Source organism: Grus americana, chromosome 4, assembly GCF_028858705.1.
Source record: "Grus americana isolate bGruAme1 chromosome 4, bGruAme1.mat, whole genome shotgun sequence".
Lineage (NCBI taxonomy): Eukaryota > Metazoa > Chordata > Aves > Gruiformes > Gruidae > Grus > Grus americana.
In genome coordinates this window covers 7,821,194-7,846,870 of record NC_072855.1, presented here as the reverse complement: position 1 = coordinate 7,846,870, position 25,677 = coordinate 7,821,194, and the positions used below count along the sequence as shown (strand labels likewise).

The 25,677-nt window shown below is 36.6% G+C and overlaps 1 protein-coding gene across 6 annotated transcripts in view; it reads right to left on the bottom strand.

Annotated features, from left to right (window-relative positions):
* MAEA (macrophage erythroblast attacher, E3 ubiquitin ligase) overlaps window positions 1-25,677 on the bottom strand; it is a 51,753-nt gene that overhangs the window by 7,904 nt on the left and 18,172 nt on the right. For 4 of the 6 annotated variants that reach the window (XM_054824277.1, XM_054824275.1, XM_054824280.1 and 1 more), the window contains 4 exons: window positions 22,584-22,787; window positions 7,623-7,745; window positions 6,622-6,735; window positions 4,507-4,583 (listed from right to left, as the gene is read on the bottom strand). In XM_054824277.1, the coding sequence (XP_054680252.1) occupies window positions 4,507-4,583; window positions 6,622-6,735; window positions 7,623-7,745; window positions 22,584-22,787 (518 nt within the window). The remainder of the gene's footprint in view (window positions 1-4,506; window positions 4,584-6,621; window positions 6,736-7,622; window positions 7,746-22,583; window positions 22,788-25,677) is intronic. The other 2 variants (XM_054824281.1, XM_054824278.1) reach the window with 1 other exon arrangement.

Here is a 25,677-nt window from a genome sequence, read left to right as displayed (position 1 = left end):
TATGTATGATACATAATTACCATGTGTGTGCTAGCTCAGCAATCCAACACTTCCATATAATATAAACTGCATAAACTGCAACAGGCAAATACTGGCCATGCTTACAGTATGTGTTCAAGAAGAGCTAGAATTAACACTTTGTTTTGTGTATGTATGATACATAATTACCATGTGTGTGCTAGCTCAGCAATCCAACACTTCCATCATTTGCAAAGTACTGAACATGTTGGGATGTGATGGCCATTTCGTGTTCAGCCAGAAAGAATTAGGTTTTCTAAAGTGACCTTCTCTTAGTCTTCATCTCCTGACTTTCCCTACCACCTGTGCCCCTTAAGAAAACAAGAAAGTTTTCCCACAAAGCCTGCCATGATAATGTCTGACCTTCATCCTCTGAATGCCAACACAGAGAAATTAAAATGAAGCAAGATATCCTTTAAAAGTGAAGCAAGTTCATTAACTCGTAACACTCTGAAGTCTTTTTTAGATTGGGAAGCAAGAAATGGTACTATGAGTACTCATGAATGCACAACATCAAAAATAACACCTTATTTCCCCTTCCCTTTTCATTCAGCTATTTCCATCTCTCTGTGCAAACATTATGCTCTTGGAGGTATATATGAACCATACAATGCCTATTTACAATGTTTTTACCAGCATAGCTCAGGCAGGGGGCTAATCTTTTTCTTAAATTATTTTTTTAAATCATGACCAGCAGACCATCACTGAAACCCCTAACTAAATTCTTGTGACAGATCAAAATATTAGGTAGAAAATTTTGTTTTTCAAATCCCGCAATGATTCCGTAAACTGTGGGGACAAAGTCCAACATCTTTTGTTTGAAATACCTGTTCCTCTAGCCCAAACAGGTACAGCAGACATATTGTACTTGACAAATCCAAGAATGAAAGGATATTTATGAAGACTTGAAGATTCACAGTTTACTCTCTACTAAGGGTACATTAAGTTGTTAAAAAAAAAAATATATAAGCTATCCAGTGTGTATGTGTGTGTCTACAGATGCCTGAATACAAGAATGAATGTATTTATCAGGAAGCAGCAGTAACTGAACACAAACATCATGTTATCAAGAAAGGACTTGTTCTTTCTCCTCACTCTGTCTGACACCTGAATACCTTTGTCTCAGAGACCATTATGACTACCAGCAAACTTTGAACATAAAGTGCTCAAAAGTTTTGTTGTTATTTTTATACACCTGTTCAACTCCCTGGATAAAACTAAAACCAAACCGTGTTTACTCACCCTTGTAGGAAAGAAGTTTACCAAAATGAATGGACTATGGTCACTTTCTCCTAACTCTGTGCATCATCAACTATTTTTATTTGCTCCTTTTGTCCTTTATATCCCAAGAACAAGAAGTGTACAGAGTGTTTTGTTAAGATTTTAGCTAAGAACTCTACATATCTCTAGCATCTCATAAGAGCAAAGTAGGAAAATGCTCTCAGATTTCCCAGAATGAAATTAGTGAGAGCTCAAAAAAGAGTAAAATTAGCGGCATCAGTCTTTCATTGTTACTGTAATAGGTGTGAGCTTTACAAAAAAAGCCTAAAGAGACTGTGAGAGTTAAAGGCTAATGATAGTAAGTAAAGGACTTTGCAATGTACTTAAGAGATTTACTCTTTGTATTCAAGAAATAGTTTTTGTACATTCTTGAAACTTGCACTTTGAAGACTACTCTGATAAACTACCTTAGAGAAAGGTCTGTTTGTACTGTGTTTCTAAAAAGCTACAGAAATTCAAATATTTTATAAGATGTATAATTTTAAAGCTCACATCAATTTTAACCTAAAAGCAATATGTCACTTTAGAGGTTCTCAGCAGGCAGTAAGCAAAGCTTTCAAACTTATTTAAACACCAGCTGCGTTTCAACAAAATGTCAGTTCTCCGAGTTCCACTCATACAGGAAACTACTTGGTAAACAGCCTCTTTCTCTGCTTTCTAATGGATGCCTGACCTATTTATTGCACCACGGACACAATACTGAAAGAATCCTGCTGCAGGCACTTAACAGAAGCAGGCTAATAAAAACACAAGTTGCAACAGTTTGCTAGAAGCACTGAGATTTATGCTACACCTTTCCAAAATATATTTCCTTATTGCATATTTATTGTGAAGCAAAGCAGAATGAATTGGTAAAAACTAACATTTTTAAGCCACGTTATTTAAGGAGAGCATTGAGATGCTGAACTCAACGTACAAAATTATCAACACTCACTCTGTTAAAAAGGAGTGAATTAAGATATAGAAGGACTTCCGTAGCTCCTTTTCATTTTACAAGAAGTTATGAAATTAAAGCAGCATTGTTACGACTGGCAAGTTATAATTGCTGAGTATAAAACATACATTAACCCTGAATTTCTACAGATATATAGAATATACACGCTTCACCCTAACAACATGCAACATAGACGCCTATCTGCAATGTAGATAGAGCTGTAAGTTTTAAACCTCAGAGGCTATGATAGTACAAGTTATTCTACACCAAGAGTGCTGGGTCCTATCCGGGGTTGACAACTCACAAATTTTACCAGTTCTGATGTGGAAAAGGGATCAGAGGGAAACAAATATCCTGTAACAACAATAAAACAGAGAATGACCTTATCTGTTTTGTCCCAGTTCTCAGCCTATCTCCTTATTTCAGCTCTATGCCTGCCCTCTGGTTTCCAAGCTACATAAGGAAGCTGCAGCTCAAAGAAAATAGTTTTTAGAGCATGGACTACTCATTGTTAAGATGCATGACTGCACATTTGGCAAAGAAGCAAAAACTAAGCAGAGAATAAAGCTAAAAGCACAAAGCACAGTATTCGTTGGATATAAAGAGCACCATAGGCTTCAGAAGACAGATAATGTAGTTGAGTGTCTTTCATCCTTTTCATAAGTACTGACAATTCCTTAGGACTGGAGAACATCTATCAAAGAGTAAATGCACGTATCTAAATGCCGACATGTAGGTTTGTTTTTTTTTGGTTTTTTTTTTTTTTTAATTAATAACAATAAAATTAGCTGGAGTTTATCAGATTGCACATTTGCATTGGCTGGGATCAAAACAACAATGATATAAGTGCAAGTAGGGCAATGTAGGAACGGTAAGAGTTAGCTCAAAGCAAGCAATGCATTTGAATGAAATTAGAAATAACAACTGGAAATAACCCTAACACTTAAGGTGAGTAATTTTGGGGGTGGTGTTAATATTAGACTGGCCTCTCCACAGACCTGCACTACCTCTTCCTAAGTCTCTTCACCCATTCTATTCAAGAAAAGTTGTGGTTTGCCCTGCAGAAGAGTTTCTGCATCTAAAACTTGGGGATGCACTAGAATGCTTTCAGTCTGTGCTTATGTTATGACACTGTACATGTTTTTCTACAGCTCTGTGCTCCTCTGACCAAAAAGCAGCTTTGCGACAAATACAAGCCTCCTGCTGGTTTCAATGTCTGGAGTACCTAGTATGATTTTAAAGGCAGTAAGACTTGCAACTTCCTTAACAAAACTTGTCAGAAATGTTAAGCAGTAACAGTGTTATCACCTGAATGTATCAGCAAAGCTTCAAGTCTGGCCTTAAAACTTGTCATCTCTCCCTAGGTTTAAATATTCCTACAAAACAGAATGTGCTGTGAGTTCCTCTCTGTTATCCTGGAACATTATTGCAGCACCTTAAATCAGGACCACTAACTTAAAAGCATAAGCGGCTTCATGTGCTGATGATACAAGTATTGCCAGACAGACTGTCTTGTGGTTGAAGTTACGCAGTGATTAGGTCTGACTCTAGTTCTGTTACTGATACACATTGCTTTGGGCAGCGTTACTTTCTTCTCAAAGTAGTCCCCACTGAACTAGTCCAAAAGAGATGAAAATGGATATTGAGTTGGTTTCTTCATTTGAGGCCAGTGGAAGGGAGTGGGGGTAACATAATACAGCTTGTTATTCTCATACACATGAGAATACATAACTCCAAGTTATCCATTCAATACAAGAGTTAAACCTGGCCTAAGCATTAACAAAAAGCTAAATGAAGACAGTAAACCAGAAGATAATTCAGTCAAAACTGAAATGTTAAGCTTTAGATGGGTGTTTCATTAACCTTTTCATATTTTTTGTGCTTAAAACTGCAGTGAGTTCCTATGAGAAGCTAGCTGTACCTCTTGAAAATTAGTTAAGTGTAAATACGTTTGTTGCATTGTATGCCGCCACAAAATACGATTGTTTTATGAAACAGATTAATTTTGTAAACTTTGATTTTGAAGAGTAAGATGCAGAGTTTCAGCAACAACATTAAGTTTTTAAAAAGATACATCTGTGGAATGACACCTTGCCTTAAAAAAAAAAAAAGAAAAATCAACCCCAGCTTAAACCTAAAGACTGATCACAACACTAGAAAAGTCATTTACAGCAGTGGGGCTTCAGGGTGTTGCAGTAATAGTTGCATGTTTTTAATGAAGCATAATACCATCTTGTTAAGAAAATTGTTAGGTAAGCATCCTAATTCCATACCTCACAGCATCCAGTCTCTTGTTCTGTCGAATGAGTTCAATGAACTCCTGAATCCTTAGGCTGAACTCCAGACAGCTCTGAGATTAAAGACAAGACAGGGTCTTAGATGGTGCCAAAACTGCACTGCACAGTATGTTAAGTACTACATATGCACAACAAAAAGAAAGTGTTAATAACATGCAACCTTGTTTGCTTGCTTTTAGGCATTCATGCAAAACAAGTTGAAATGCTGACTTTACGGACAAGACATCAGCACAGAATTCCCTAAAAGCAAACAAAAACGTCCTCCTCCTCTTGCCTCCTTCCAACCATCAGTATTTAGCAGGGATGAACTTTTTCCTAATGACTGAAAGCACAGTTACCTGAGAGGCAAGTGAGATTAACAGGTGGTTTATTTGTACTTTCTTACAATTTAAAGTAGCAGATTCAACAGAAGTTTGGGGCTATGTGATAATTTAGACAAGAGAGGTCTACCCAGAAGACTGCAAGGAAGAAACAAGTCTTTGAACACTATTTTGAAAGTCCCCAATTTTAACAAAAAATAGCACAGAGTTTAAGTTGCTGCAATCCCCTCCCCTCCCTCCCTTTCTTCAAACTTCTATCCCGCTCTTCTTGTCAAACATCTAAAAGCCATGCTGGAAACAAGTCTCAAACAAGAAAACCAAGTGGCATTTACCTGTTTTTGGAAAAAGGTAAAATTTGAAGCCTAATGAAGGTGACAGTGTCCCTTTAAATCAAATTCCATCACCAGTTCACAAAATCTATAAAAAAACTTTGAATATGTGGAATTAAAAAGAAAAAGATTCTCCCCCCATAAAAGAACAAGTCACTATGCTTCTTTATAGGGACACAGTCAGCTGCTTTATTACCTTAAGAAAACAATGAAAACCCAAAGTCCTCTGAATCTTGAAAAGAACTGAATTTCTTGAGTTACTCTGTTCCATTTGGCAACTGCTTTCTTTCTTCCCCCATGCTTCTAATGAATAGTTGCCTTTTGTTTATTGTCCATCAGCACAGTAATATCAAAATTCCTCAGTGACTTCAGTAGGAATTTGAGCAACTCCAAATTCGTATCAGTTAACTGCCTGGGGTGACTAATGCACCCTTTGCAACAATTGTTTATTTTTAGATGTGACATGTAAGCCGTTTGAACATAAAAACGATGCATTCTGTCATATGTTAGAATATACTTGTTTAAGACATAGAAATTATTTTCCAACTATGCATTTTTCTGTACTTAAGCCCAGGTTTAGCAAAGAATATTTTTTTTCTCTACTTTCTTTGAAATTTTCAACTAGGACTATTTTAAAATACCCTGTTATTCAAATCAACGCAAACCTCTCATTTAGAAGTTTAGCTAAGCATGTTTCTACTAAAAAATTGATCAAGCTTTTTAATTGTTAATGATACTAAATCCTAGAGCTTAGTACTTTGTTAAAATGTTTCAACAACAAAAACCCCACATCCCAAAATAATCTTCAGAGCTCCTGTTTTGTTTTTAATGAATCTTCAAGCTGCAAGCCAGTGGCTGTATGAGTTCTGCAGACAAAGTGTAACTAGAAGAAAAGAGTCCTAGACAATCACATGATGCATACATTTCAATTTTGTGTACCTTCAAATAATTCCACAGCACCTATTCACAAGAGTTTAGATAGCTCACATCTGTAAAGACTATAGGACTGCATGGTTTCCCAGGCCAACATACAGTTTAATTTTTAGATTAGGCTTGCTTTAAGGTGGTGGCTGGGATTTTAGAACATTAACACTGATAAGTAGCTAAGCAACCAGAAGAAATGTTTGTTTGTGTTTCAAAAAGAAGCATAGTGATTTCTCTTCTTCCAACTCTGATCTCTCACAGCCTTAGCTTTGGTTTTTGTTTGGTTTTAACAAAAACAAAAAAACAAACAAGAAGAGTAGGGCTTGCAGAAATAGATTTTTTTTGGTTGTTGTTGTTTTCCGAAAAGAGAGATGGGGAAGATTTTTCCTTATTTATTGTTTGTTGAAGATTGGTGATGAAAAAAGACGTTCATATTTTATTTCTTATATTACTTAACATATTAAGATTACACAAGGGGGATTTTTTAGCAGTATAATTATGCAGTAGTGTTTACATACCAATTCTGGTTTTCCTTTAATGGTTTCCATAACAAGATCATCATTTTCTTTAGAGTAATCACTGGCCGATTTACTTTTGCGTCCCATCTTCGGTTCATTCTCATTTTGGCGCCCCTGAGTGACAGAGAACGTCACTCTTTGCTTATCATTAAGTGCACTCAAACATTTTTGGTTAAAGAAAGCGCTTAGTTTAAAAAAATAAGACACAAACATCTTTGAGGGAGGCAGGGATTTTGGTTAATATCAGTTAAAAACAGATTTCTGCAAGCCCTATAAAAGATTACAGCATGTTTTGAAACACAGAATTTAAGACACAAGGAAATTTAAACCAACTGCATAGGAACAAGTATACAGCATGTTCAGGTCACGGTATTCAATGGCTAGAGAAAGACTTACTGTGTTTATTACTTGATTAGACTCGGCTTTTATTTTTGAAAAAACATTCCAACAGTAGTTTCTCACAGAAAGTTAGTTCTTTACTCAGGTTTTATTTTCTTACATAACACTTAAAAATACTAAGACAAAAATCTGTATGAAATCTCTCTCAATGTTAAGCCCGAGGACAGAGTTTTACCCATTAATCTCACTCTTAAGATACCTTCACGTATAAATTGAGTTATATTCTCAGCAGGATACAAACAGTTATATTTATAAGTTCACATGCATCAAGACACTACATACTTCTGTACTTAGAAGTTTATAAACCACACTAAACCAAATTGAATATTGTTATTTTATTTGAGCAGAACTTGAGACAACACTTGCATCCATAAGATGACCTATCAGCCAGTTTCAGGTTTGGCATTTCTGAGAGCTAGTTTAGCTCCAACTACCTACCCCTTCTTAAAAGAAGAATTTTGTACTTACTGTCCTTACTTTTATACAAGGCCTCATTCAAGACCTATAAGTTAAACCAAATTGACCACATCAAATATCCAAGTAGTTCAGAAAACATTTAGAAAACAATGTAAGCAAAAGATGAATACTTTACATTTTCATACCTTCATTTTTCTGAGCCTGGATTTGTTATCGTGACACCAAGCCAAGCAAGTCATAGTCTCTTGTCTTTCCAATGACTCTTCCACTTCTTTAGCAGTCAAAAACATCTCAATATTTACCAAGTCCTTCAAAAAACAAACAAAAAAAGCAGGTCTTGCTAAATTGTACTGATACTTTACACAGCAATCCACTTTTCAACAGAACTGGAACACAGAGATACAAAAGACTTTGTTGTCGAGACCTCTGGTTTTTAGGATAGTACTTTACAAAAAGATGTTACAGTATATTTTAAAGATTGCATTTCCATGCACTGAAATATTCTGATACTGAGTGACAATATTTTTATGAGTCTACTTATACAACAGAACTAAAAAAAAAAAAGGGTAAACATTAAACCTAGAAGCTTTGCACAGAAAGCAACCAGATCCTATGATCACTTTAGTGCAGTTTACACTTAGAGGAGTACACGGTTTCCTCAAAGCTTAGCCTACTATGTGAACTGGACCCTGACAATATCATAACATTTGCTAAAGTGAGCAAGAACTACATAAAAGAGAAGAATCTAAATGTACTTTACTTAGTCATCTATGACTATTATGTTTTAAGCAAAGTCCTACAACGGTCTGAGGTCTCCAATATATTTTCTCTCACTTGCTTAATGTTCTAAGCTCCAGATCTTCAGTTGCTTACAATAGCTCCATCTCCAACATCCAACACTGAGGTGGTAAAACAAAGTTACTGTATTAAAAAACAGTTAGGCAGCGGATGAGCCACAAGATTCCTCAAGTGCTTATCACAAGCAGATGTTTTTGAAGAAAAAACAGCAATCTAGTATCAAATTTGCCCACAGCAAACCTGTAATACACCTATGCTACTTTGTAATTACCAGCAGCTTTACACATTCATACCAATTAAGGCAAACGCAAGTGAATGAACTTTTAGATTAGTGGGGTATCAAAGATTTTTTTTTCTCCATATATTTCTGATGAATAAAAAACTTTGATAGGTGTTCCTAAACAATATGAACAGGATCCATTCTGAACGGGCACTGCCAGAAGTTATTTCTGAGCTGGATAAATATGTCATGTTGTGACAGTTCCTACTTTGCTGAAGAAAATACACTGTGGGAAGCCATAATTGAATACACAAACAGAAATCCAGTACTGAAGGATTTGATTAATATGCACTCTAATTTTGAACAAGTTCATTTTTATAAAATTTCCTAGCAAAATGCTGAAAATTATACAACTGAAATGCTGAATATCACAAATATTACAGTAGCTCTAGTGAACAAAACCACTCTGAGAAATAGATGGCATTTTCAGCTGTTAGAACAGCTGAATATACTTAGTCTTAGAATTTATACTTCCTTGAGACAAAGATAACAAAATAGAAGTAGCATCAGGCATATCACATTCACATCTTGCATTCATTAGCCAATTTTTCCTTATAAATACAAGAAGTCTAACAGATAGGAAAACAGAAGTCTAATAGATTAGGAAAAATGGACCCAATCGTGCTAGGTTTGTAAGAGTGGTTCTTCACAAAAATGTCAACAGGCGACATGTATTTCTGAAGTGCAGCACAAGCTGCAGCTTTTGCTAAAGCTTTCTCTCTTATGACTCGAATGTGATTTTAAAAACAAAACGTTAAGGATAGTTGACAAGCAACGACATTTTATAGATGGTATGATCATAGCAACAAAACCATTATACCATGAAAAGAATGAGCCTCACACAGCTCTAGTGGTATGAAAATCAGGTAAGTCAGACTGAGGTCAGACCTAAAGCAGTTACAAGTTAATAGAACAAAATTAAGATTGGACCTTCACTGACTCCTCCCATCCCCTTAAGGATAAAGAGTAATCTATTTTATCAATGTGTTGGCAAACGGTCTGAAAGAATGCCAACCTATTCCACAACAGGCTTTTCTCTAAGTTTTCTTTCCTTTTTGGTAGTCCAAAATTTTTCTGATGAAGTTCTCAAGTGGAAAAAAGAACAGCATTATTTCCCTGCGTATGATAAGGTGACCACATAAAAACCTTTTGCCCATGTAAATCATCTGTAGAACTAATTTGACATATAATGCAACCATATTCGTTATCTCGCTTGCATATTTTTCCACATAGCTGCTGAATGGAAAGACAATTCAATTTGATTCAAAAATAACATCATCTCCATACATCTCAAGTTTATTTGAGCTATGTGTCCTCTCAATGAACAGCATTTGCTTTTACACCAAATTAGACAAAAAGCATTTTTCTTCTACATTAAAAAAGGACTGGATATGCTAGGCAGACAACATATCACTGGTTTAATCTCATTTGTTAGCTTTTTATAGTTTAAGTTTCATCACAAAAAAAATTTTTTTTAAAGAAGTATAAGGGCAGCATTTAAGTCAATGAGCTGGAGTCCCAACTACATGCATTTATCAATCAGGTGTTAGTACAGCAACCCTCAACTATGAGCAAAAAGATTGCAGTTGCTGCTGAGGCAGACAAAACTCTCTTAAATAAAAAGAGAATTCCTACATTCCTTTTGCAAATTTAAAAAGGTTCTATTTGGTACAGAAATGCTAATTAGGCTCGCGGTTGCCAAAAGAAGTCAAAGCTTGGCAGTCGTCTCTATTAAATAGACAGTATGTATCCAGAAAACAGAGGAGAATATTTTTAATTAAAAGAGTTTCTTTCAGAACTAACAATTGCATTTAAATTGCCCCAATAAATAGGATTTTCTTCTTTGCTGACTAGATAGAAAGGGAACAATATAAAAAAAAAAAACCATTAAGAAATCCATTTGCAGAGAAAGAAATAGCTTTTGCATTTGATAAAAAGTAGTTAGAAGTCTTAATCATGCAAACTGATAGAAGAAAGATACTAAGATACAATTAGGCAATAAACCTTTAAAACCCCCCAACATGCTCATGTTACCCAAGTTTTTTTAATCTGATCATGCTTTCCTATCTTCCTTTTTTTTAGCAGTGCCTATTCTTGATGCTTCTCCACGGCATATTTCATTAGCTAGGACTAAGGAAATAGAAGAAAGGAGTACCAGAGGATTATTTGGTTTTATCAAAACCAGCATGGCTCTTTCACACAGGTCAGTACTGGAGAATTAGCTGTCTGCTGCATCTTGTATGGATGGCAACCAGTTAATGGTGTTGGCAGCTGTAAGAAGTATCTCAGGTTCCAGTCAGAAAAATCCCCATTAAGACCCCAAATCCTGAATAGTTTTCTGAAGGTACTCTACAATTCAGAGTTGCATAGGCTGTAGACCATACAGGAACACTTTCTCAGTTCCCAAAACAGCATTAAAATTTAATATGCTGTTATGAAGAGCCTCTCTTACATAATTTGTTTACATATAAAATTGAGTGAATGTAAATATGCAATTTTGGAGAAATATTGCCACCGATTTTGCAGGTGGAGAAAAAGCTGAAGCAAGAAATCTGTTACCGCACACTCCCCCAGCATTCAGCATCATGGCAAACGTCTTCTGACTTGTATATAAATTAAAAAGCAATTCTGAAGTCTCTAATTACCATCTTTTGCAACACTGTAAAGTCTTCCTTCATTTCACAATTTCAGTTTTCACATTGTAAAAGCGATTGCAATACTTTATTTCCAGTACTGCAGAAGCATAGGAGAACCCTGCACTGCGCAGATTATTTCAGTATTGTTATCAAACCATAACTCGTAGCACAGACTTTCCAGCCTCCTGCGCATTGCCATGATAATTTTGCCTAAATTACCTTGCCTTAACTTGCTTACAAATACAGATTACTTGATGTTGGGTAGCAAGACTGATTAACATCAAATTTTCGTTTAGTTAGGCTTCTACAGCTGTACTGAAAAATAGTTTCGAATGGCTCAAGGAGAATTCTGTCCATAACCATTACTGACAATTATCCAAATACTTAAGAGGGGGAATGCAGCATAAACATTCTTCTTCGTTCTAGTACAAGCAAGGCAGTACCACCTACATTTTATCATTTCTGCTCAAAAAACTCCCCAAACTATTGGACTGAAGTGAACTAACCTTCCCCTCTATTCAACAGTCACTAACCAGGTATCAGAAGGGCAACTAAGAACTGGATGAACTTTATCATAAAAGGACTATTTAATTCCATTACAACAGTTCAAACTTTAGAGAAAAACATTCATTATTAGAGAAAACTGCACATGAGGGCTGAAGGCACTTAAGTGAAATCAGAGAGACTTATTTAAACAAAGAATACATCTATCCATCACTCTGTGCTCTGCCTGATTTACATATATATAGCTTTTAAAATATCACTGCTTCTTTTTAAGCTGCAAGTGCCTCCAGGGAGGGAGGTTACCAACCCTATGATTATGCACAGGACTCCAATTATTAAGGTATAAAATATTATGAAGAATGAAGATTCCTTTATGATGATTACTACTAAATATATACCTCTGGCCAACATAAATGCTATATCCTTGTATGGCATTTCCATTTTCTGAGATGGGCTCTTAGTAAGAGCGTGCCAAGCATGTATTTACATGTCCCCTCCTTGAATAGCTGTTGGACACTCTGGTCAGTGTAAGCAGGAGCTAACAGGGACAGAATTCACAGGGGAATCTCAGTTCTTGCCAAATTTCTCTCCTTAACAGTGTCCTGTTTTCAGAAAACTCCAGCACCTGCCCTTACTGCAGGGAAAGGTTGCAGCAAACACCAGTTATTGAAATACCAAAGAGTCAATGCTGGAAAGCTCTGCGGAGAAAACCTGCAGCAGACGGGACAATTCAGAATAAAACTTACATCAGGTATAGGACAAACCTGCAGCAAGCCAGGCTGCGCGAGTTCCAGAAGTCATGGAATTACTGCTTTGTAATGAAAAATAATCACTACTTTTAACGCTAGTTTCAGGCATCAGAATTAGGAGGAAAGTGAAGATGGGCCCAGAATTTAATGATTTCACATGGCTGTGCTACAGAAAGGAAAAAAAAGTGATTCACAAAAATACAGTGAAGGTTATATGAAGAATAATACTTGTGAAATAATAAGAAGGTGCATACAAAAGTACTAACATAATTTGTTTCTAACTGGTGGATATTTTAGCTTCACATGAATTTGAAATTAAACACATCTATGACTGTTACAAAGTAATGAACCAAGTGAGAATCAGGCAACCACATACTGAAGAGTGTAACATCTTTAATTTAAGCCTAAACGAAGTTTGTAACTTTAAGGTCCTGCACAGTTAAGAGAATTCAGTGGTGAATTGGAAAAAAGGCAGTAATAGTTCCACATATTTACAGAAACTAAGTAAATACAAAAAAGCTAAAAGTAATGAATGCCTATCAAACTTGTTTGCCTTTCGTCTTCGGTAGGAGTTGTGCAACTACTGATAATACGCTCAAGTATTTGCACAGAATTCTTTTCTTCCAAAAAACCCTTATTAACTTCATTACAAACTAACTGCATCTCAGTAGTCCAACTAAGATATCAAAGCTCAACACCAGTAACTCCACCCAAGAGTTTTGTTTTAGTCACATACTAGAAGTGACCTCTTCAAACACAGCAATTGAAGAGTGCCCCTGGGATGCCTTTGGAAAGCTCTGACATCAGCACATATGCAGAAGCCTTCATCTTTTTTTTTTTTTTTTTAAAGTGAAACATCTTTACATTGTAAGTACATTTCAAGCAAACCAAAATTTTTTGCTTAAGTTACAATCCTTCATTCGTTTCAGAGTCATAACTAAAAGACAGCAATATGTAGATTAGTATGAGAGGTCGAGTTTCTGTTTCACAGGTAAAAATTTGAATTTCACTACAAATTTTTTTTAAGAGTCAGTAATGGTTGACTCCAATATATAAGACAGTGTTTTGATTAGTCCATTCCCAAATACAAAGCCAAATTTTTCAATATACAGTTTCAGATCTAGATGTGCAGCTCTAAATTCACCAAGAAAACTGCTCATATGTTTCAGCATCAGATACAACAAAATAGCAACTTTTCTTTCTATCTCATGTCAAAAATGGCTTAAAAAACCCAAAAGCATCATTTCTCTTGTATCATCACAGCTTTTGCTCAAAATTTCTGTAGTTTTCATGTGAAGGTTTTAATTTCTGTAATATATTTTAAGATTTGGAGCAGTAAGGTCAATAGTCATTCCTCTCCATTGGTCTCCACTCTGCACATGGGTTGAGGTACCTTTATTTTATGATATCTCCAGCCACAAGTCTGGAAAGCTGTCGGAATGCGTGATAAAATCCCTTATAAATCACATGAACATTTATGTAGTAAAATAAAATCCAGAATATTTCACACATGAAACGTGAATCTTTAACAAGGCTCAAAACCAAACAGCAACAAGTACTAAAACAAGCAATAGTTGATATTTTCAAGTCCCCCACGAACTATCCTCAAAACAAGATGATTCATCCAAAAAGGAGTTCGGCTTTTGACAAGATTAAAAAAAGAAAATTGATTCAGGTGGAAAAAGGTAGCATTTTGTAGAGAAGAAAGCTTCCTTGGTGGAAAAAAACAAGTCATAAAATAGGGTATTTGTTGTATAAAATACATGATTCATAATATCATGAGATGCTGTTTATGTAATTTTTAAACAAGTAAATTGTTTATTTTTAATTGCTTACTAGCATCAATATGAAATTGAAAATAGGCCAGTATGCCTCAAGCTATCAGTGGCTTATTGCCAAGAGTAGCTACCAATGACAGTTTCAGTAAGATTGACTATCTATACATATTACATGCATAAGAGCACTAGCTTCGCATTAAAAAAAGGTTTTGCTGATGCACTTCAGCATTCAGTAGTATGGTAAGCATTCATTTAAACTACTTGTATATGAAATACAATAAACACTTACTTAGGCCACTCTAAACAACTGTAAGAAAGCTGTGTTGAGTTTTCAATGACTACTCGCATACTGAACTATGTACCCTCAACTTGCAACCTAACCTTCAATATAATTTAGGACACAGCTATAGAACTGAAATAGAAATGTAATAATGAAAAGTTATGAACAAAAAGATCAAATTAGTCTTCCATATTAATATATTAGTTTGTTAAAGTTTTCTCTGTGATGAATACAGAGTAAATCCAGGGATCATCCAGATGCCATGATTGTCACTACACAGCTTGGGAAGAAGGTAGATGCGAGGAGCTACAAGGTAGACGACAGGACCCTCTGGGGAAGAGGAAAGGTGATTAGTGTGTTTCTACATTGGGGAAACAGTGGAAAGCACGTCAGTCAGCAGAAGGACTAGAACTCACCACAGTAACACTGCCTACTTGGAAACATGTACAGAAAGAAAAAAGAAAGAAAGAGGTGCAGGTTAAAAGTGGGACAGAGTAATAGGTTTTGATGGCAGTAACATGAAGAGATATCTTCCCCTGCTGCAGTCAATTCCTCTGTCCCTAGACAAGGGGAGGAGTAAAAGGCTGCTGGTTACAACAAAGATCCTTTTGAGTGAATGCAGAGTATGTATAAGCTGCATTGAGATCTAAGGGAAACAAATTATTAAGAAAACTATGACATAGGTGGTAACAATACAGCAACATCACAGTTACTGAAGATCAGTTAAGATGACACACAAACTAACATTGAGGTCCCCTTACCCTCTGCTCATAAATAGTGTTGTCTGAAGTTCATTAAGCTACTACTGTTACAATGCTACACACATTAACAGGATTACAGATAAAATAAACAGAGTAATTGATGGAATGTCCTACTCAAAAGCCAGCTGCAGAGCTAGTTGTTAGAAAAAAAGCAAAGACAGACAGCCAAACCACAGATTCATCAACAGAAGAGCCAGAAAAGTTCTTGTCTACAAGTAAACGCAGCATCCCATGGTGTACAGTTGAGCTTTCACGAGAGCATCTTCCATGACCTCTGTATAGCACAGATCTTTTAATTTTACCTGGTTATTTCTGAAAGACCCCAGTAACTTACCTGCGCTGATTATCTGTCAGACTACTGTTGTCTTTATCTAACACTAGGAAATGCTGGTACTACTTCTGGTAGTTGGTTCTAGTGACTAAATCGTGTTCTGACCTTGAACTTTCGTCTGATTTCAAACTTCAATTTTTCTGACTTCTGATTCCATGTACTGTTTCCTCCCTAAGCCCTTCTGCACTAATTATGAAGTTCCTTGGTATGTGATTTTTGCTCTCATACCTAGAAAAAGCACCCATCCCCTTACATTCTCATCATCTCCCTCCGAGTTTTCTAACAGCTTTTCTAAGGTGTGGTCACCAAAACTATACATATTCTCGTACTGACTGCTCCAGAGCCAAATAAAGAGAAGTGTTTCATCCGCCTACTTTTGCTCATGCACATAAGCTACTTTGGTAGAACCTCACAGTTGCAGCTAGTGCTTAGGTTGGTTATTAGCAAGCTGTTTCCCAATGCATCCTCTACTCTTGCCTCAGCAATTTTTGTAGCTCAGCAAATGGCTGCACCTTATCCAGCAGTACATTATACCACGCTAAGCACAGTAATAAATGACTATGCTAGAGCAATGCGACAAAGCATCTAGAGCTTAAGAAGCATCATTGAGCAGGTAAAAAAAAGCCTCTAGTCTTAGTGCTGCCTTGGCCATTTTCTGTTGTAGCCTCTACTAGAAGAGGAAAGACCAATCCTTTGCCAGTTAAGCATGAGCCCTGCAGCTTTTGTCCAAGCAGGATCAGTCTGTTTTAGCAGCTACACACATTCACAAAAAGCAAACTCCTTTGAAGGAATGTCTGCCAGGAAGAATGTACAGTAAGAAAAATCTCAGAGGCACAACTGAAACCAAACCTCTTCTGTATCTAGGCAATCTACAGGTGATAACACCATTCTCCCTTCAGATAAAATTTCAACTCAAGAGTCTTTCTTGAATCACTAGCCTTCCATACTAAACATTTTGTAATATATTAGCTCTGTTATGATACACTACAGGTAAGCCATTTTGTCTAAAAGGACTGAAAAAAATAGACATTCAGCATCACAGCACACTTCATGTTGTTGGCTTTGAAGTGTCAAATGATTTGTAATGAGAAAGTTTGTTATTCTGCATCGATCTTGACTATTCCATTTACATAATTCTAATTCCCAAAGATGCTTGAGACAAACTGCAGATGTAAGGCTGTTCAGGAATTACAGCACTTTGAAATTCAGATGAACACACCCAGATATTCATTATACCAATCTACTGTAAGTTGCCATACCTACACTATGAACAGCCAAAACACATTTAAAGGAGTTTCTGAGTTGCTCGGCTATAGCCTAGTACTGTAAGGTAACTCAAACCAGCACAAGTTACATCCTGGCGCCTTTAAGTAAGTCACGCCAGTTTAGAAGTTCCTTCACATATAGTGCTCTCAAACATCTTTAGTGTGGGAACAGCAAGTCACAGGAGAGGGACACAAATAGCTCCAGCCAAAGACACCTTTTGCCATTCGACGTGCACTTGGAAAGTCAGCTTGTCTATGTTCTGAGTGTATTCTTTGCTTCACTGTCATGCAGGCATTATGCTGAATATTATGTACCTATTTAAAATTGAAGTGTTATGAATATAAAACTTGTTTTGATTAATTTAATACATATTTGTGTGTTTGCCTACAAGCCATTATTGGATTACGTGTCTTAACATGGAAGATTTCCAAGGGTACACTGGTATGATTGTTAAGAGAAGTACTTATTCAGCTTTTAAGATCATATGGCTTCCTTCACTCAAACTCAAGTTTTTCTAAACATCCACATGAACTTCTTACTGAAGCAATCACATATTACTGATATCCATCCTGCTCAAGTATTAAAAGTTTACTGATCTAATGCTCTTGAACTGTATTATGTAGCTTATTTGTTATGACTATTTTAGATTTAAATTTCACTCAGATTTTTTTTTAAGTTTCCTAGATTTTTAAGTTTCACTCTAGACTTAAGTTTTCCCTCCTACTTTACCTAACCATATAAATTAAATCTGAATAGCCATTTCAGGCTATTGACTTGAAGAATTCAACTTTCTCTTATGAAATCTTACTTGATGTCCTTCAGAATGACTTTCATAACAAAATTAAGATGATGGAACACACCTGAATTTGTTGCAGGTATCTTTTCAAATACTCAGCTAGGCTAATTCATTCAAAATGGTTTCCAAATTATGAAAACTGAAGCTGTATTTATGCAGCGGAAAAGAAGAACTGGACCAAATTGGAGAGAACATAGGATAATCAGCTTTTTCAGTGACTACTACTATTCCTTTCATTTATACATCAAAATCTTTTTAAAAAAATATATTTACTATACCAGTTTGAAAGATAATGAAATATTTTCAGAATGGCTTTGCAATATCTGCCTTGTTTTGATATTGTCCAGTGAATAACTGTTACCACAGATTTAGAAGTTCTGCTCAAGAAGGAAACCTACCACTTAAAGAAAACTTATCGTTTTAGGACCTGCTGTCAATTGATTTAATACTGCTGGAAGCGTCAAGAAGGCCTTCTAATACATGTCAATGTTTACAGTGGTCATATGTCTAAACAAAACTTTTGAAGTCAATGGAATACTAAAATTGTTCCCACCCCCCAATTCTAAAAAGCAAAAAAACCCCCACACTGTGGTATTAATGCAAATAGCTAGTTAAGTATCTTTGAAGGGCTATGCACCTACTTCATTAGTGATCTACGAATATTAGTTTGCAAAACTTTAATTGGCATGCATAATCCATGACGCAAGGTCAAATTAGCCAGTTTTAAGCTATTTAAAAGAGTTATTTCAACTTGAGCATTCTCTTATACCTGCAACCTTATAGCGCCACTGCCCACCTTCCCCAGTGGTGTAGCAGTTGTTCTGTCCCTCAGTTTATAGATTTCTGAATCATTTGCTCCCTGCCCTAACACACAGACATGTTGTTAAAACATTGCCACTTGTACAACTTTCATACAGTACAGGCATTAAGGCAAGGACACATTCTTTTACTAAAATAAACTAAGCAAAGACAGAAAGAATTTACAGCATATGATAAGAGAGACTGGCAGCTTTGGAATCTGAGTTTGTTTTCAATCATATAGGCAAAAAAATCATTATAGCTATTACATAATTAAGCAAAGAACATAAGGACACTACTTTTTTTTTTTTTTTTTCCTTTCTCGCCTATTAAAAAAGGGGCTAGAAGAAGCATGAAGTCAAAAAAAACCAACCACTGCTCAGAACAGCAAACAAAACACTACATACCTACCCTAATTATAAAACCTACCAACAGCAACCACCTTCTTACTGGAACACCACATTTCCATAACTAGATTTGCCTATCAATTTATGGCACAGAAATGAGATAGCATTTAATGTAGCAGAACACAGAACAGCACAGTTTAAGTTAACAGACAATCTTGCCAGCTAGCAGAATAGATGAATCTGCAGATGAAAATATGCATTTATTATATTGGTTTTGCACTCCAAGGTCACAGTAGAGTCAAAATAAGATCATTATTAAGCGTAACAAGCTGATACCGATGAACTTCCTTTGTATGCAATAACAAAAACTTGACATCTAGTTTGTATCTTCAAGCCGAACTGTTTTTCACATCATTAGAGAGCCAGAAGATATCAAGACAAAAGTCAACAATAGAATCCCCTCCATCCCATATTTACTTTGGCACAAATGTGACATTTCTGTCCTTGACCGTCAGCTCCTACTTTAATATTACTCACATTTTGGTTTACTTTCCCAAGCAGCATTACTTTTCTTTAAAGACATGTCACACACATTACATGTTTGTAGTTTATTCATTGTATTGCCATATAACATTATGCTTTACACATGCTGCATGCCAGAAGTTATTCCTAACTTGAGCCAGTTCATAACTCTGATATTTTAACTTCCCTATAATTTTTCACATCCAGCATTTCTTTTCATAGCTCTTTGCCTCCTAGTTTACAAGCACAGCTTTTAAGCGCTTATCTTCCATGACAAGAATTCCAGAATATCATTCCTATGAAGTTAGCTAATTTAGAAAGCAGACTAGAATTTGTCACAGCCCATCAATAACTATTAGAACTGGACACTGTGGTGCATAGTCGATCTTTGAGCAAGCTGTCTGCTGTGTATTACTGGCAAACATATGAATGCTTTAATGGTTTGCTTTTGGTCACTGAAACAGAATGCTTTCTAAACTGTTTCCACCCATGAAGTACCTTAGCAGCTCTGCAGGTCTCTTAGCGTTCAGAAGCCATGCAAGGAACTTAAAACAAGCAGGCTGAGACATGCTCCCAAGACTGGTTTAACAGCTACTGAAAGATGCTGAACCTAGGATCCACAAGCTACAACTGAAATGGAAAGAGCTGCTTCCTTCAGCCTTTTCATATAGTGGCAAAGGGCACTTTTAGCCACCTGGCCTGCAATCACAGAATGGTTGAGATTGGAACCTCTGGAGGTTGTACAGTCCCCTTGCTCAAAGCAGAGTCCTCTACAAGACGTTAGGCAGGACCTTTCCTATTCCAATCTATGTTTGAGTATCTCCGAGTACAGGGAGACTCCACATCCCAGTGTGTCTGCTGTGGAGCCCAGAACTAGATAGAGAATTCCAGGTGGGTCTAAACAGTGTTGAGCAGAGGGGTTGGATCACCATCCTTTGTCTGCTGGTGATGCTCATCTGAATGCAACCCTGAGTGCTGTCAAGTCCTCTGACACAAGCGCACATTGCTGGGTCATACTCCACTTGTCCACCGGCCTTACCTCTGCCTGGTGGACAAGTTTAGCAAAACCTCCACTTTTTTCAGGTTCCTACTTAGGATATAGTGCTTATCCAGTGGTAACAGTATTTTCTTGATACCTCAAAAAAAAAATTAGGTAATAGGCATGACCAGGTTCGTTATACAGCAACGTGCTTCTCAAGCCTGCAGTGGTGGAGACATTTATCAAAATTACAGTTCAGACTCCAGTAAACACAAAGATTACTTAGGATGAGAGAAAAATACTGTGATATTTTGTAATCTCTACAGTAAAGCTACATTATTAAGCATTAGAGAATGTTTTGATGCTCATATCCTTCAGCAAGAACAGAACAAAATGAAACAGAGAAGTTGTCTCACTAAACCAGCAAAACCACAAATTCTGTATCATGTTCAAGTCTCAGTAGCTTACCATTATAAAAGCTGTTCATGATGAGTATCACCATACAGTAAGAAAGACTGAAGGAAGTCTATCCTCATTTAGCCAAAATGTAAACTTTAATGTTGAGTAAAATGCACGATTTTAGCAAACTAGAAGAAATATGGCCTCAGTGCATTCAATGTGTGCAACTACATTCTGTGTTCTTCAAGTTACTTTGATGTTATGCAAATAAAAATACTTAGGCTTGAAGGCAGAAGTTAAATAAGCTTATTTAAAACTTTTTTTTCCTCCTTTAAACACTAAAGCATCTATTCAGCAAACAGAATGAAAAGCTTTAATGTTTTACAAGTGCAACTCTTCGTACCACACGGTCTTGCAGTGTATCATGACAGACTTCCATGGTCATGTCTAAACCAAAGCTGAGCATTACTTAATCAGGCATAATAGAACTTGCTATGAAAGTGAAAATATTTCCATAGTGCTTTTTCAGCAGACCTAGGAGGTATGGTAACATGATGATTCAGCAGGAGATGAGCTCCTCCTCAAAACAGAGGGAAACATCTACCAGAAGTGGAAGAGCTGCTGACCATTCAGCTGCAATTATCCCAGAATAATTGCCTCTCTTTTTATTCACATGCATAGGCTATCTTTAGTGAGGCATAGCAGCCTCTCAGTGAATTTCTTTAGGACTATTTCATATTAACACTTTGTAACCCACTTTCCCTCTCCCTTCCATTCAACCTCTGCTTGCTATTTCCTCCTCAGTATTTACTGAGATCACTGCTGGTGGAACAGGATCAGCCTGGTAAGGCAGCCAAGGAGTAACAATGCGTCAGATGTGCTCACAAGACAAAGAACAGGTACGTATCCTGTAATTTGACACCAGTAAAAAAATCTCTTCCCCTCAGCTAGCTCAGAGAGATGCGTTCAATTATGTCACCTAAGACGGGCAAATGACCTGTCACATAATACAACTAAGCCCTCCTATAAAGCATCTTCATAGGAAAAAGATTTTAACCAGAGGAGTTCATACCTTCTGGAATCAGGAATATCAAAAGAACTTAAGATTCGAGAATCATTGAGAATCAAATAGCAAATGCTACCTAAAATTAGCAAAACATGACTTCTCTAAATAAACAGCAAATTCTTAAAGAATCAGTTTTAACATCCTTGTGGCTGTCTGAGGACCACAATGTGGATTCATTGCTCTGCATACAGAAGCTACACCAAGGTGCACAAACTCCAAACACTTCATATGCAATTATAAGATGGAAGCAAACCCAACTAGATAACCAGTGAAAAGGAAAGTGACAACCAGAGAATGATAAATGGGGAAAATAAACAAAACAGGAAAAAAAGTTTCTATGGACCATGCAAGCTCTACTGACTACTAAAAAACTCAAATTGTATCAAGCTTTATTTCCCAAAGTATAAGCCAGTTTTCCTCTGGATGCATTAAATAGAATGATACAATGAAACAGTTGTTTCTGCAATCAGCATATACTATTCTGCTCAGTCTGGTCACCTACACATGTCATCTAAGTGTGGCTAGACAGATGGGAAGCTCCACCAACTCAGTCAACAGCCTAAAGGCCTCTAACAAAAAATTCTGTATGACATTTGAAAATTAGTCTAAGTTTTAATAGAGCAAGGCGTTTATCTAAAAGCATTTGTGACTAAAAGTTATGCCTTTAATTTTGACTTAATACATTAAAATACAATTTATGTCAAGTAAGAACTCAAGTCTAAAGATATTAACAGATATTAGTAATAAAGGCACACTAATACATAAAAATAGCTACTATAGGGCTAAAGCAGCTTGTTCTTATTTGCCAACTTCCTCTTTACTCCCGTTTTGTTAGTTAGTGCACATTGCTACCAACCTCGATACCACTTTGTCTCGCTAGTTTTACAGCTGTATTGTAGTAGCCACAGCGTAAAAGATGTTCCACCATCATACGATCCATACGTTTCTTCTTCCACATGTTTGCAGCAGCTGGCTGGTCACTACTATGTTCTTTCAGATGTTCAATCCTACGTTTGCAGAGTTTTGCACTTTCATCTTCGGCCTGGATTGATTCAACTGCCTAAAACGTAAAAATTAATAGGAACAAGTAAGAGCTATACATTTACAATTTGCTTTTAAAGCAAAATACAGTAAGAATTGTTTGTAAGCATTCTTTACATATTATACAGTTACTCCCAATACTGCGTCTTTCACTTAGACAGACATTTCAGGATTGCTGGTCCAGTTCTGAGATATTCTCGCATATAAGTAAGTTTTGACTTATTTGATATTATAAGCATATGCATTTTTCTACTTAATGTGGAGTTAGCCTGAAAACAGCAACATATCAATGACAGCGGCAACTGCTGTAATAGTCTGCAAAGAGCTTTGTGAACGTTTGCAGTCATCTGGTCCAAACAGTTGAAAATAATGAATTTCCACCTCTAACCTATGGATGGCTTCTTCCTCAAGCAGCTGTCCTGCTGAATTAGTTCTACTGAGGAGTGATGCAGAGTAAACCCACATTACTTCTAATACACTGCAGCCATTTTAATCAGTCATGCAATAATAAAAATTACATAAACATTTGGCCGTTTGGCACATTTAATTCAAGGATCTTAGAGTAGTTTTCAAGACTCACCAGCTTTGTTAAACTGGCATTATTTTACTTACCTCTGCTACTCTGGAAACATGGATCTACTGTTAGGAGCCTTACTTAGGAAATAAATTTGTCCAGAGGAAGCAGAATGACGTTTTTTTAAAAAAACCTTTTTTTTTTTTAAAAAAAAACCATGCCCAGTACAAAACACAGACTCAAAAAGATCTCCACAACATATTTTTTAAAAAAAGTAAAAACACGCACACTTAGGTCATACTTACTTTCCTTCAACCTTAAAGTTATATGGCTGATTAGTTATGCCGAAAATTTTACCAGGCAATTTTATTACAGACGTATCGTAATTCAAAGCTAGCTGACTCAGTATACAGCATGTGACAATTGTGGGTCATGCCAGGGTACAGAACACAAGAAAGCTCGCAGTACTTTTATGTGCCTGGTAAGGTAAAAGCAAACCAGAAGACAATGGAGGCTTAGTACCTTTCCCATCTGCAATTTATCACTACTGATACAATTTCAGGTTAGGTTGCCTTACTTGTGGTGACTTTAAACTCACTGGCTTGTGTTTGAATAACTGCACAGCTCTGGCAATAGGAAAGTCCATGCAGGTTTGTCAACCAAGCACAGACCAGGTAACCTGACTGGCTTTTGGCAGCCCACTTTGCACTCCAGACTGGCACAACTACGTTCCCAGTACTCGAGCTATTTGGGGTATGGCATCATCCTTGGATAACAGCTCCAGCTCTGGAAGCACAGGTTGGTTCCAATTGCATTTACCATGTATGCTCATTTACAGATTACTTCTGGTAGGATTGGTATTTGAGAAGCAAAGTGAAATACATGAAAACTTGTGTAAGAAAAGCCTACCAAGCATTTGTCCCAATTAAGCCTGGTTCTGATCTAGCCCTCGATACCAAATCCAAGTATCTAAAACCCTAGTCACTATACAAGACAGTCTTTTACTAAAATTCATGTAAACATCTATAGCCTGAGTTATTTTTATTACTGAAGACTGAGTTACTTCTCTTACTGAATTTAGCTTTCTTTTGTAACATATGGTTTGAAGAACAGTATTTTAAGTTCTAAACTGAGCTTTTCCTATTCAGCAAACACTAAGTGAAGCCAAAACTCACTTTTGCTTGTTAGATGTCTGCAGTATTATCAGATGTGAAGGCAACCTCAAGAATTATTCTGAAAACAACTAGGAGAATTCAAGGCAGCCAGGCACAAAGGTTGAGCCCCTTCTCGTTCCAAAGGGCTCTCCTTATATGGATTTGTGTCCACAGCTCTTGCTGTGTTTTTGATCCTTCTAGTGCATTCAGAAAGGCTACAGATCCTTTTCAAAACCCTCTGAAGCAAGTCTATCTGGACTTGCCCTGCTGGACATTAACAGAACTTGAGGGAACAAGCATATTAAACAGGATACAAAAGGGAAAACACGAAGGCCTAGGTTTCCCCGGGATCATTTTCAGAACCCAAGAAACCTGCTGTGTTGAAAAGCTCTTTTTTTTTTTTAAGAGCAAGTAAGGTGTTAAATAAAGGAACCATCTAATTCTATTATGGCCATCTCAGCAGTTCATCAGATCCTTGTCTAAACACAGGAGGAAACAGAGATCCCACATGGGTCCAAAGGCCCTAAAGAAAACAATCATTTTGCTCAGGGCAGAAATTACAGAAGACAGTTGGAGTTGAAGGTTTGGAGCAGAAACAAGACCTTTCTATTTCAGAAGACTTTTACTGTTAAACAGATTTTTTTTCACCTTTTGTTCTTTCTGAGCAGCTATAAGATTCCCCACAGTCTTCTGGGCAGTCAGAAACAAATGAGCAATTACACTAAAATGGAGCCTTGCACCCAAAACATTCAGCGATGCCTTCAGACACACCCCCACAGTCAGCAAAGACTTAACAAGTAAATAACTTACTCCTCCACATCATTACTACACACCTACAAGCAAAATCTAACACCTCTTTCAGAAATAATTTATTTCTGTAAGTAACAGAGAAGTGAAGAAAACATATCCTTCAAGACCTCCAAGTCTCACAAATCAAAGATGAAAACAGCAATTAGATTTATGAAGTCTTTTGCAGATCAGCTTTTCAACACCTAGCTAACCTGTTCACGCAGAAAACCCCAAATCAACACACACGACAGCATTACTTTCATATTACAAACCTCCAAGGTATTTTGACGGTTCACTTAATATAGTCTCAAGATTTATATCTGTTGGTTATTTCATTTCAGTTTTAATGAAATGGCTCTGCTACCATTTGTTTCATCTATTTATTTTTTGAGAAGCACTGCTCTAAAGCCAGGCAACAGAGCTATTTTCATTTTTCTGCAAGATTTGTTTCA